The following is a 14,245-nucleotide window of genomic DNA, read 5'->3' as shown; positions in this document are numbered from 1 at the left end:
TTCCCATGTAGCTCGCATTTATGGTATTCATGAAACAGAATCTAAATTTTCCTTTGCCTTCCACTTCAAAGAGACTTGCAATAAGTTTGTTTGATCGCGTTTGTGTTTTTGCCTGGTCTCTCTTGTGCTCACTTTTCTTCAATTCACACCTCCTCATTTGACCATATGTCTAAAAGAAATCACTTGAAATGTTGACTCCATTTGTGAGAATGGCTGGAGGTAGCAGTCCTAATTACGCTTTTTTCCTTTCCTTTTATCAAGCATCCCCCAGGGAATGTTTTCTGCTGATGCTCACGAAAACAAAGCAACAAGAAAAAGAGTTCACAAGACAACACACAATCAGACAATGTGCACAGTGATGCTCAGTATTAAAATAGCACTGGTATCTAAAAACAAACAGGACATAACTTCTGTATGTCATTATTTTCAGACCTTTTATGCTAAACCCCTTTCGCACTCATAACTTTTTCCACATACCATTAGGATCATGTGAAGATTGAGACCTGGAATCTACATTCCAGAAAATCTGTTATGGGAATCTGCCTTGTCCAGACGTCTGATTACCAATTTTTTGCAACATGTCTGACAGTAACAATGGCACACCAGTAGATTCAGCATTATGATTTGTATTTCTAATATTGTTGTCTGTGTTTGTTGGCAGTTTATATATAGTAACACTGTAGTAATTATGTCAGCCTTTTCAGTGAATGGCAATTATAAATAGCCAGAATCATCAAATAATTAGTTGGTAAGATAAACATCCTTTTTCATGATGCTTTTACCACTAGTGCATCATCATTATTATCATCATTATCACAACAACAACATGAATCCAGTATTTAGTCATTTTCATAACAAATTTCTGACTGCCCACAGCAGGGACAAACTACAGACAGGGAGCAGACTTGCCTTGGGCAATGAGGCATAGAGATTATTCAGTTTTGTACCTAAGCCTTTGGAAACAGCACTGATTGTATATTATTAGTCTGACCAGGAAAGCGAGCAAGAGAGAGCTGAATTTAAAGAGAAATTTAGCAAGCCTAATGGCCCAGACAGGATGATTGAAAGAATGCTGTGAGGGAAAACGGGGAAAGAGCCAAACAAATACATAAAAAAGTGCATTTATCTGAGCTCGGTGACATCTTCAACACTCCATTAATGACTGGGTAAAAACATAAGTAGATATTAGCAGGCCTTTAAAAAGGTGATGGGAACAATGGTTCGAGAAGAGGTGATGGGATTTTTAGGGTGCCAGTGTTATGTTGCTGTCCTGGAGAAATCTTTGCTTGCTAGCCGATCTTTGCTGCCTGGACCCAAATGTCTGTTTGTTGAAAAAGCAGCAGACGCTCGCTGCCTCCCCTTGCATGGCCCCCTTCAATGTCCTGACGGAGGAGCATGCCAGAAACTGGACTTGAGGCACTGCGAAACACACTCTCCTAGTGTGTATGCTTACATTGATGTTTGGTTCACTGTAAGCAGACTTATTCTACACACTGCAGAGCTATTAAGTGAAACAAAAGAGCTGCAGCATTTTTTTGCATCAACCAACTGTGCCCTGCATTAAGCACATTTGCAGATTTAGCATGAAATGTGATCTGTTCCTATATGGAGAGGCGATTGTGCAGTGCAAAAAAGAAAGTGGAGACATTGAGACTGAACATTGTTGGATTATGTGGTTGGAGGAATCAGATGTCATGCGTGTGGACGGTGCAGCGACAGTTGGTTTGGAGGAGGGGTGAGGGTCAGGAGGATAGGAGAGAAGCTCAGCTCGTTTTTAGAGGACACATTCAGAACTCTGTTTAGTTTGGCAGACCACCCAGACAGCACGCAGCCATACCCTGTCCTTTTTTTTTTTTCAATCTTCCTCCTTCCTGTCTCTCTGTCAGTCAGACGATAGGAGATGTCTGTGTTTGTGAGTGAGGATTTGCTACCTTAAGACCAGACCCCCAGCTCCTCCCCTTCCCCTGCTCCTGCAAACCCCAGCAGGATCTAGGCTCCGTCTCAGCTCACTACTTCCCCCCACAGATCATAACATACACTACTGTATATTTCACAACTCATGCACTAAAACGGTATTAGCATATCATAATGGAGTCTTTCGACTTCCATTCACCTTTTCATTTTCACAAGATTGGACTGGAAGTCTATTTGAAAGTTATCCTCCATAGTATGATATAGTCATCCATATCATATCTTTAGAGGTTGTAAATACTTGATAGAAACCTTTTCAATCTGGTGTTTTCTTTTTGCTCAATGGGGGAAAAAGATTCTGTCGTGCAAATTTATGCTGAAACAGAATCCAAACCAGTGCATCTACTCATAAATATGATTGTGAAAGGTGTCTGACCTTTATCTTTTCTCCCTTCTCACAATTACTTTCAAAGAAATTAATTATTCTGCATTTTAAAACATAATGTAGCATGATACGGCCTTTATTGTCAGTCTCATTGCATCCATTAGCACTAACAACACATTGTGTAAGCAGCTTTGTAAATACTCTCACAGTGACACAATTATCTAGAAATTATAATAGGTTTTCAAAAGTACTAAACGAAACATGCTAGCTACTGTGAATACTGCTCAGTCTTAATGGATTTTCCTTAAAAGAAGACTTCCCTATTATGGTATTTTACAAATGCCAATCTCTTAAAGCTGAGACCTGAATAGGCATCAACATTTCCCCAAACACCACGATTCCAGCATCCTGTTGTGGTCTGTACTTCTCAACATGAATGTAAATTATAATGTTGACATGAATGCTAAATGAGGAACACACCCAGGTCATTATTTTAGGATCAGGCTGGTCATCTCCACTGTATTCCTACTATCACGCCAGCCCAGTGGCAGCCGCCCCGTTGTTGGTAAAAATCCTCTTAGCTGACTGTAGGCAGCAGTGCTTTGGACCTCCATAGCTCCCTGGAAGAATGACACAGTGATTTACTCAGAACCAGTCACCATCCCTCAAAGTCATCACTGCTGCATATCCCTCTATGTACAGCCAGCTGTGTAATGAAAAGTGACAACACACTGCCATGCTTTTAATGTATTTGGTTATGGGGGGATGGAGAGGGCTCTGGGTGGATTGGGCCCTGTATAAAATGTTTTTCACAGTCATTGTCTCAAGCAGTGTACAAAAGAGAAATAATTGAGCCATATTATTTAATATGTTCCAGTCAAGTGCATTTAGTATGCACCACAGACTTATAATGTTAAGATTTACTTAAATGGAATCTTATTGGAGTAATTTTGACTACAATTTTGACTACAAATTCACATTTTTGGTGTTTCAGCAATGTTTGGTATAGTTTTATTTACTACCCATCTGGATACTGTACCCAGAGGGTTCCATAATCCTCTTGCCGTATTGGGAAAGGGCAGAAAACATTTTCTTGCTTCAAGTGTGGCTCCAGGCATAGCCTAAGGCTTATGGCAATTTTGGCTGCAGCTTCCATGCCCAACCTCAAGCCTCGCCATACACCCCAGCCTCTGTACTGGCTGTCTCTTCTAGCCCACCATCCATCGCCGGGCCCCAGATCCATTTTTAGCCTGCAGCATGGAACATGTTTGCTGGTAATACATCAGTAGGCATTATATCCTCAGTAAGATCAGCCTCCATTGGGGAAATAATAACCTTGGGAGTAAATTTGTGGCAAGAGCTGTCAGTTCTCTTCCAACTAGCCTGCTATGAATCCCAACATGCTTCCACTCTTACAAAATACTCCCAGGAAAAGCAAAACTGAGGCACTGAGTCTGTGCCAGTAGAACCTTCACATCCAAAAGGTTTTATGCCTCATTAATTTATTTTGGCTGAATCAAAAGACTGTTTTACTGTATTTGTACTGTACATAGTCCAAAGAATCACATGCATTTCAGTCACTGTATAATTTGTAATCTGAATAAGTCTGTATTATTTGGCAGCACTGCGTCGCTCCTTGTTCTTCTCTGTGATACGCATTGCATACCAATTCCTCAGAGCAGTGACCTGATGATTAACAGGTCATAGTTCAGGTTGTATTACATTAACCTGAAAATACAAGCAGCAAAACAAACAGCAAGTCAGGTTTTCCATTTGTCAGGTGTTTGCAGCGTGCAGAATCATGGTCTGAATTAAATAGGCTTCTTTGATGATGTTTTCCCAGCAAAGTCCAATCTGTCTGCAGAAAAAGATGTTGGATTAAAACTAATCTTCTCATTTCGACTTCATTTAGAGTGAATTACTGATTATGCAACTTTCACACTTGTGGATTTCTTCCATGTCCACCAATCTACAAAAGTGTGTATATGTGTAGGTAGGTAGATGGGTAGGTGGGTGGTTTTTTGGGGAGGTAGGTAGCTAGGTGTAGGTAGGTATCTGGTATTTTGTACATCTAATATGCATCCCAGTGGCTCATATTGTAGAGGTACCAAAGGTTGTTTTTTTCCGTTCTCATTGCCCCAATGTGCTGCTTTTCAATTGAGCCAACATTTGAAAGGATAGCCACATCTATCGTATAATTTCTGCAGTCATTTGAACCGCCTGTTTAGTTTTAGTCTCTCTGTTTATGTAGCCTGTGTTCAGACCCAAACTGTGGCAAGTTTCGGATGAAATAAATGGGAAAACACACATGCCGGTAACTAATCCCGGCGGCACCATCACATACTCGCCACAAGCCGCAAGAGCCCCTCTGCGACTCTGGTTCCCACCCATTTAGGCCGTTTCCATCCCTGGTGTCCCATCAGTGGCTGAACCCCCGTCCTAGTCGCCCATTCTTCTCCATGCTGATGCAGCAAAGCAATGATGGCCAAACTGGTGAATGAAGGACTAAGTTATTTGCCTTACAGCTGGTTTCTCAGTCTCATCCAACAGCCTACAGCCACCCTGTCCTCTTTTTCATATTATTATAATCATTGCAACCTGGGTGACAAAGCAAAAAGAGAGACCCAGACCCAGAGATTAGTATTGAGTATCGGGTGGAAGGAGTTGCGATACGGACGATATGCTGTGATGTCTCTTTACTCTCTGTGTATTAGTCAGTGTGGGTGCACATTTGTTTGTTTGGATGGTGTGTGTGTGTGTGTGTGTGTGTGTGTGTGTGTGCGTGTGCGTGTGCGTGCGTGTGCGCGTGCGCGTGTGCGTGAGTGCGAGCCAAATGGCTGCCTGGCTGTGGGTTAAAGCTATTATTTTTCAGAGGATGGTATTTTATTAGAGATAATACGCTCAATGCACCGGGTTCTCCATTATTTATTGTTTCTCCACACTTATCTCATTTTTCTTAAGTTGTTTGCTGAGCTTTCCATCAGCACTTCACACTCTCCCTCATTTTTACTTCCTCTGTCTTTCTTTCTTGTTCTCTCATAACTATTTCCAACCCTGTGGAAAGGTTGTTTATTTTGTTAAAAATCCCTCTAAGACACAATCATCAAAGACAGCTTAGACAGTCAAAAGATTATATTTTGGTGTTATAATAACTGTTTGATTGCACTACGTTTTAATGACCATAATTTTGTGGGAGAGTGTTGTGTAAGCAGAGAACAGATGGCTCAGAGAGCATATTTTAACAACTAAATTACTTGTTTTGTAAATGAAGAGCTGACTAGGCACTTGAATTTTCCTGAATTACAATGTTCCTTTAACTTTATCCTGTGGCTCTCACACCTCTCTTCACAGGCATAATCCACCAGATGAAAGGGGATTATGAGACTGCACTGAAACTCCACAAAACACACCTGGCCATTGTTCAGGAGCTGAATGACTATGCTGCTCAGGGCCGGGCCTATGGTAACATGGGTAATGCCTATAATGCCCTGGGAGCCTTCGATCAGGCTGTTCGCTTCCACCGCCAGGAGCTGCAGATCTCCATGGAAGTCAATGACCGGGCCTCGCAAGCTTCCACCCATGGAAACCTGGCTGTGGCTTACCAAGCCTTGGGAGCCCATGACCGTGCTCTGCAACATTACCAGAACCACCTCAACATCGCTCGTGAACTCAGAGATGTCCAGAGCGAGGCGCGGGCTCTGGGCAACCTCGGCAACTTCCACTGCTCTCGAGGAGAGTTCCCTCAGGCCGTGCCCTACTATGAGCAGTACCTCCGCTTGTCCCCGGACCTCCAAGACATGGAGAGCGAAGGGAAAGTTTGTCACAATCTGGGTTATGCCCACTACTGTCTGGGCAACTACCAGGATGCCGTTAAGTACTATGAGCAGGACCTAGCTCTGGCCAAGGACCTTCACGATAAACTGAGTCAGGCCAAGGCATACTGTAACCTCGGGTTAGCATTCAAGGCTCTGGGAGACTTCACTAAGGCAGAGGAGTGTCAGAAATACCTGCTGTCACTGGCCCAATCCCTGAACAATGCGCAGGCTCGCTTCAGAGCACTGGGGAACCTCGGGGACATATTTGTCTGTAAAAAAGATGTGGCTGGAGCCATTCAGTTTTACGAGCAGCAGCTGGCCTTAGCTCACCAGGTACACCCACACACAATGAATGTAATACTATAATATATAACATATACTAGAACAATTCATCATATAAATAGGAAATGTCATGTGAAATGTATGTTGATATCACTCCCTCACATCCCTCATGCTGATATTCTGAAATGCTATCTTGTTTCAGGTTAAGGAGCGTAGGATGGAGGCCTGTGCCTATGCTGCCCTTGGGGCCACCTACAGACTTGTGCAGAAATATGACAAAGCTCTGGGCTACCACACCCAGGAGCTGGAGGTGTATCAAGAGCTGGGCGACATGTCGGGAGAGTGCAAAGCCCATGGTCACCTGGCAGCTGTCTACATGGCCCTGGGAAAGTACGCTATGGCCTTTAAGAGCTACGAAGAGCAATTGGAGCTTGGGCGGAGGCTGAAGGATCCTGTCGTGGAGGCTCAAGTGTACGGAAATATGGGCATCACTAAAATGAATGTAGGGGTGATGGAGGAAGCTATTGGCTACCTGGAGCAGCAGCTGGCCACTTTGCAGCAGCTGAGTGGCAACGAGGCATTGATGGACAGGGGCAGGGCCTATGGAAACCTGGGAGACTGTTATGAGGCTCTGGGAGACTTTGAGGAAGCCATCAAGTACTATGACCAGTATCTGTCAGTGGCCCAGAGCCTCAACCGCATGCAGGACCAGGAGAAGGCCTACAGAGGCTTAGGCAATGGACACAGGTGAGTTTGCTTTCAATGAAAGGTTTTTCGTTTCAAATTGACTATTTCACATGGCTAGAAAATACTTTTCAGTCTTTGTATAACACACCAAAATCAATATCCCCGAGCTGTTGTCGTATAATAGACCACAGCTAGGGGATTGTATTGACTGGGTTACTAATATTCACAGTAATCCTACTTTGCATATCATTTTTCTCCTTACGCTCACTATAAAGGACCACCGTAGTTTAGAGACACCTTGGAGCTTGGATGTGAGCCTGGTGCTCGCTGTCTCAGCAGCAGCCTAGTGGCCCTGGCCTTATCTGTATGCAAAGAGGCTTTGGCACACAGACGTCTGAAACTGAGGGAAGCACTGTTATTTCGAAGCAACCTCTTACATCTAGTGTCTCTTTTCCCTTCTACTTATGCTTCAAAAGAGCTGATAGCATCCAAGGAGACAATACTGCAAAATAAAACACGGAAGACTTGCTGAAATCCTCATTTCGCAGATGATTTTCTTCTTATTGTGCGTCATCAGCGTGGCACCACAGCAATCACACATGGCAGTATTAGCCACGCATGAGTTCCGAGGGGAATAATAGACATCACACTCGAACCCTTCTCGTCTTCTAACAGCTCTTAGTCAAGCACATACATTAGCACACAACATTAATTAAGCTTACGGCTTTTATACTTTTTAATGCTCCATTTGAACCGACATCTGGCAATTGTTGGTGTGCCTGAGCATATGAATAAAGTATTTTTCAAGGCTTTGAAAGCAATAAAATTGCGAGACGGGATGAATGGCTCTCCGTCAACACGACACAAGGGGGTGGAAGCGCGGATCCTTTGACAGATCAGGTCTCTAATACCATCTCTTATTAGAGATGATATTACTCTTCAAACACATCCTAAATTTGGAATTGCATATCAGTGCACACACATTTCTCATATACCCGTACACACACTGTAGTCTGTCCACATCAACAGCTATCAGCAGTGTGTTGGACATCAAAATCTATATTTCATTTAAACCAAAACTGAAATTTTCTGGTGCTTAGGGTTGGGTACCGAGAACCCGTCCGGTACCTACCAGACCGAAAAGCAACTCAGATTTCGGTGCTTACTTCCGGTGCCTGAGCCGATTTAAATACTTTTTTTTTACACTACTCTGTAAAGTTGCACGGTATATAGATACTAAAAAGGTAGCGCGGTACCCGCACGCTAAAAACGATTATTAAAATAGCGCGGATCAGAGCGCACTCGCTGCTCTGCTCTTTGTCCGCCTGCAAGCCCCGCTCGAGGGGGCGGGGCTTCCAGCGCTCACACACACAGCGCGCGCACACAGAGATCGCTGGAGACACGAGCACGAGCTTTTGAACGTCCGTCCTCGGCTTTCTGGAACAAATCTCTCCAGTTGATATTAATGATGACGTGTAGTCCAGTAAAGCAGCAGTTTGTAGAATCCAACGGTTTCTGAGTTCTGTTGCACACGGTCCCATCAGGCCACCTGATGCTTGTGTCTGTTCTTTTTATATATATATATATATATATTGTTTATAGTTTGAAGTTAAAAGGTTTGAAGCTGTAGTTTGAAGTCAAGTGTTTTGTATGTACTTATTTATTTATATCTATAGTATACTTTAAACAGTTCATAATATTGTTCAATTTGAAGAAAAAAAATTGCCTTGGCAATAAAAAAGTATCGGTTCAGGCATCGTTTAGGCACCGGTATCGTTTTAAAAGTATCAGTTTAGCACCGGTATCGGGAAAAACCCAAACGATACCCATCCCTACTTAGCAGCTCCTGCAATATGCACTCCTTGTTGCGTCGTAATGGTGCTCTTTTACAGCAGAATATATGAATCTGTTTGACTCAGGAATATGGTTTTCCATAGATTTGAGATAAGCAGAGAGCGAAAGATTTATTTTGAAGGTTGTGGGCGTTAACAATCTCTTGGTATTTGTTAAATTTGGTTGGAAAAAGCCAATGATAGATTGTCTTGGAGGTTGTCTTGTTGGTTTCTTATCTCACATGTCTCACTTCTAATCTCATTGGTTTTCTGTCTTTACCTGCAGGGCCATGGGAAACCTACAGCAGTCGCTGGTGTGTTTTGAGAAGCGGCTCGTCGTGGCTCATGAGCTGGGAGAGTGTGGAGGCAAGGCTCAGGCCTACGGTGAACTGGGCGCACTGCACAGCCAGCTGGGAAATTATGAGCAGTCTATCTCCTGTCTGGAGCGTCAGCTGGCCATCGCCCGTGACACCCAGGACAGACTTCTGGAGGGGGATGCCAGCTGCGGTTTGGGCGTTGTATATCAATCTATGGGAGAGTATGAGACGGCCCTGCGATGCCACCAAAGTGACCTGGAGATTGCAGAGGAAGCAGGCAGCGCCGCACGCCAGGCCCGCGCCTATGGGAACTTGGGCCTTACCTATGAGTCGCTTGGAAACTACGAGCGGGCAGTCGTGTTCCAGGAACAGCACCTCAGTGTTGCGGCTCAGACTAATGACTTAGCTGCCAAGACGCTGGCCTATGGCAGCCTGGGGAGAACACACCACGCACTGCAAAACTACTCACAGGCTGTCATGTACCTGCAGGAAGGTGAGTGAGTCAGGGAGAGAGGATTGCCTTTGTTGCCTGAGCTGATAGGCTTAGAGTTTGTGAATTCATGAATATGAAATTCAGAGCCTATTTGTTGCTAAGCCTTTGCCACATTTTTATTAGGCTGTGTGCGTCCCCCTGTGTTTGTGTTTATGTGTTATAAGTGCACAGGGGGATTTTATGTGCATATTATGCCTCTGTGTTGTCTTCTGTGCTGTATAGCTATACCAGCATTTGTGTGTGTCTTACTGTGTCAACCTATCAGGATGCACGCCAAGGCTTTTTTCCTGTTTATTGCTAGCTGTTCTTCACACCTCTATATCTACTTTTCTCAGAGGGTTCTTTGCAGTGAGGTGCCAAAGGATCCATTCACACAGTGGCTGACAGGCTTCTACTTCACAAGCTTTATTGTCCCCAGCAGATTATGGTGGAATATAAACCTGCAGCTTTGCCTCTCAAAAATTAATTATGTCAGTGACAGTGCAGGTCGGGTTTGTCAACAAGGATGTGATAAGTGGAAGCATCCATAGATGTGAGCTGATTGTCTAAACCACCAGCCTCACCCATGCTCATCGACACACCTCATTCTCAGGAACACCCACTGTGTTACGACCCAAACCCTGTTTGAATCCAGGAAAATTGCAGCTCATATAAGAGGACAGTTGTATATTTCACACTGCAGGGAGTGAATGGAAGAGAACAGGAATATATCTCCTCTATCGCTCTATTAGAGTTAGCCAGGCCTGCAGTGACCCAACACCCTCTGCAGGCCTTCTTGTTGAGCTTTAATGGAAACAAAGGTGACAGGCCATTCTGTCTCTACCCCATCCTCCTGTTGTCCCCTGCACTGTCCTTGCATTGTTCCTCGGTCTGGCTGTGAAAAAGAACAGTGCCTTCACTATCCTTGACAGCCAATTATTTCTGGCCAACCTACCCAGACCGAAAAGTTGGCACGTTTTTTTCCCTTCAGTTTTTCTACTCCTACGGCAAGTACTGTGATTTAAAAAATATATATAATTTATTGTTCTTCATGCTGCACTGCTTCTTTTTTGTTTATCGGAAAAGATTAATTGGTAGGAGGGATAGAAAGGCAGCTCTAAACTAGTGCAGATACTGTTGACAACGTGTGTGTGTGTGTGTGTGTGTGTGTGTGTGTGTGTGTGTGTGTGCGTGTGCGTGCGTGCGTGCGTGCGTGTGTGTGTTACAGAATGACAAGGCTTCGGTGGAAGACACATAAAGATAGCAATTAATTTGCTGATGGGTCACTTCTAGTGTTCCACAAGTTATCTTTCTGTAATTTTATATTAAAAGACATTGCACATCGCTGTCTGATTCTTTTACAAAAGAGGCATTTCACACCGAGATGCACTTTCCAACGATTAACATGATGATGTCATTAAATCAATGCCTTCATTGTAGCGACTAATGGAGGTGTTTAAGTTTCTCTACGCTTCATTTATGGAACCCCACCTAATGAAAGGACAAAATGTACCTGATGCTTAATATTTGAACCTATAAAACTGAGGGGGTATACTGATCAATTTAGATTGGAAATAAAATAACAAATGTGGAATACGCAGAATATAACCTCATTGAGAGAATCCAATTGAATTGTATTAGTTTAAAATGTAGACTTTATATAATTAGTATATTGTATCTTGGCTTACATGTACAATACATGTATGGGATAGTTAAGTAATTAAGTATACGCTTTTAAAAACCATCCTAAAAGATATACAATAAAAACAATAAGAACATAGAGCACACAATCACACATTAAATGCAGTTCTGAAGAGGTGGGTTTTGATTTGTGAAGTGAATGTGGAAAGGTTCGTGCCGTCTCGGAGAGAGTTTGAATGTTGGTTGCTGTTAAAATGACAGTAGGGGGTTGACTGGTGGCAAAGTGAGCTGCTGATATTCTTTTTTGCTTTTAACTTTTGTAGCTCTATGTGGCTTTTTTTTTTATTTCCCTCGTTTTATTTCCTATTTCTTTGGCTTGGAACGGGAAAGTCTTTCAATTCAACATCTGAAAAAGGGAAAAAAAAATGACCTGACCCTCCATTATGTTATGTTGTGTCCATTATTTGATGTAAGATGAATTAGGTGGGGGTGTCACAGTCCCCATCATGCTTCCATTTATTCTACATGTCAGAGGTCTGTGGGATCTTTTTTTCAGAGTGGAGAAGAGGCAGTCACAGTAGTGAGAGTTTGTATCCTGAAAATGTCTCTAGAATTTTTTTTTACAAACCTTGTTGATGGTACGCTTACTGTATATGACATACTGTTCTTTTTCGCATGTGGTCATGATCAAAGAGTGCTGGGTTGTCATGTGTCATGAGTACGCAAGTGCCGGGTATTTTTTGTTTCCGGCACAACACACTTGCGATTCTACAGTGCATGAGATTGTGCCCTTCTTCCAACGCACGTGCATGTGGTGTCTGCACGTAAAGCTTGTGTCTAAAGCCAGAGGTGCGTGGGCCTCAGGGGCTGCAGAAAATCTCTCACCCAGCTGTCAAGCAGCCTTTAAAGTGTTCTCTAGTTGCTCTTCAGGGTGCAGCCAGCCACGGCCACATCCTTGTGTCAGCCGCTGCTACGTGACTGTGCCTGCGGGGCGCACCAAAGGCACGCATGCACGGTGACAGTGACAGACACTGAATGATACAGGGCGGGAGAACAGAGGGAATAAGATAGTCAGTCAGGGAGGGATGGAGAGCAAGACAGAGATCGACGGGAGTCATAATTCACATGTATTATTTCACTGTCAACTGGAGAATAAAGAAAACATAGAGTTGGTTGACATTCAAGCTTGATCATAAAGAACTATCACAGAGCAACTCAGAGAAGTGTGTGTGTGTGTGTGTGTGTGTGTGTGTGTGTGTGTGTGTGTGTGTGTGTGTGTGTGTGCGCGCAGATGAAAGGATCAGAGATAGAGTTGAGATGAGTGAGGGGTAAGACTGTCAGAGAATGAAAAGGATAATTTAGATCTGTTTCCTCTCTTGCGCCAGCGCCTAATGAGCCCTAAGCAGTGCCGAGTTCCCGCAAGCACTGCCACCACATTCAAGATGAAACAGGTAGCGAGAGCAGAGGGGGGCCAGAGACACCGGCACGGAGATGAGAAAATGAATACGAGAGGTAGAGGGAGAGAGGAGCACACAGATGCATGGGGGAAGAGGGCAGGCATACAGAGCGTGTGCGTGTGCGTGTGCGTGTGTGTGCGTGTGTGTGTGTGTGTGTGTGTGTGTGTGTGTGTGTGTGTGTGTGTGTGTGTGTGTGTGTGTGTGTGTGTGTATGGAAAGATAAGGCGAGAGGGAAGACTGTTTCAGGCTTCAAAGACTGCCGGCTAACGTGGCCATGGAGGAGCCATGAAGTCTATGGTTGCCTGGTGTGCGGGGTCTTGCGGAATAGGCTGGCTGTTTCAGGTCACGCAATCTGTTCCTGGCTTATCTGGTCCAGCCACAGACTGTTTTCCAGGAATGCCGAGAAAAGCAGACTCGGATGAGGGTGGCTTGGCCCATTTTCTTCTTTCTTTGACCAAAAGCATGTTTAGACCCCTCCATCGCACCACTGAGTAGAGAGAAAAAACTTGCAAATACAGAGCCGTGTTAAGTGAGACTGTGCATGAGCAATAGCCTATTGCAAACTGCAAACTGCTTGCTGTGCATTTAGCACCTTGTGGGTGATATGTGACCCAGCAGCTGTCGTTTCTTTTCATCATTGTCCTCTGTGGAGTGGCATTTTCATCTCAGTAATTGGGCAGAACCCAGTACTGGGCAGGTAGACTGAAGACACATGCAAAGATGTGACATACGCCTCACTGCTTGAGGGATTGGAAGTGAAAAACAAACTGCATGCTTGCCAGGTGATCTCACAGAGGCACACTCACTGAACATATACACCTAGAGCCACACACATGCATACATGCACATTCTCCTCTGGCTTCGCAAACAACTCTGAGCGTATCACAAAGTATCACAATTAAATAGACTTTGCTCTGTAAATTTGCACATAGTCTATTATTAGCTCATCAATGTGTTTGCAAATATTTGTCGACGTCTTAATGATATTGTGTGGCTTCTTTTATGCAAGCATTAAACACGTGTTTGCTCAGTCAGTCGATGCTTAGCATTGATTACTATGCAGTGCGATTAGTCCTCTAACAGCTTTCCTCTATGGCAGAGTATGTGTTATGTGTCCCAATGTGAGCATTATCTTGCAACTGAGGCCAAATATCCAAACCTGTTCGCTGTCAGAACATCAGTACCACGCTATGCTTACATCTGTTACTCTGAAAGATAGCTAAAAGTCTGCCTGCTTTGAATAATTTTTACTCTCCTCTCTCTCATCTGCTCCCGTATCCTCTCCTTCTGACAGGCCTGCGGCTTGCAGAGCAGCTGGCTCGGCGTGAGGACGAGGCGAAGATCCGCCATCGTCTTGGGCTATCTCTGTGGGCCAGTGGGAATCTGGAGGAGGCCCAACATCAGGTAAAGCATCTCCTTCCTCGTCTCCTCTCCTCTCCTCTATCT

At 44.0% G+C, this 14,245-nt stretch overlaps 1 protein-coding gene across 1 annotated transcript in view; it reads left to right on the top strand.

The window, feature by feature from the left end:
- Positions 1-14,245, top strand: part of LOC306740368 (tetratricopeptide repeat protein 28-like) — a gene marked incomplete at its 5' end in the record, with an annotated part of 159,006 nt that overhangs the window by 127,975 nt on the left and 16,786 nt on the right. The window contains 4 exons of the mRNA XM_079222506.1: positions 5,648-6,444; positions 6,596-7,140; positions 9,199-9,722; positions 14,094-14,203. Of these exons, the coding sequence (XP_079078632.1) occupies positions 5,648-6,444; positions 6,596-7,140; positions 9,199-9,722; positions 14,094-14,203 (1,976 nt within the window). The remainder of the gene's footprint in view (positions 1-5,647; positions 6,445-6,595; positions 7,141-9,198; positions 9,723-14,093; positions 14,204-14,245) is intronic.

Source organism: Taurulus bubalis (genome assembly GCF_910589615.1).
Source record: "Taurulus bubalis genome assembly, chromosome: 8".
In the NCBI taxonomy this organism is placed as follows: Eukaryota; Metazoa; Chordata; class Actinopteri; order Perciformes; family Cottidae; genus Taurulus; species Taurulus bubalis.
The sequence above is the reverse complement of the archived record's forward strand: the minus strand, read 5'-3'. Positions and strand labels throughout refer to the sequence as shown.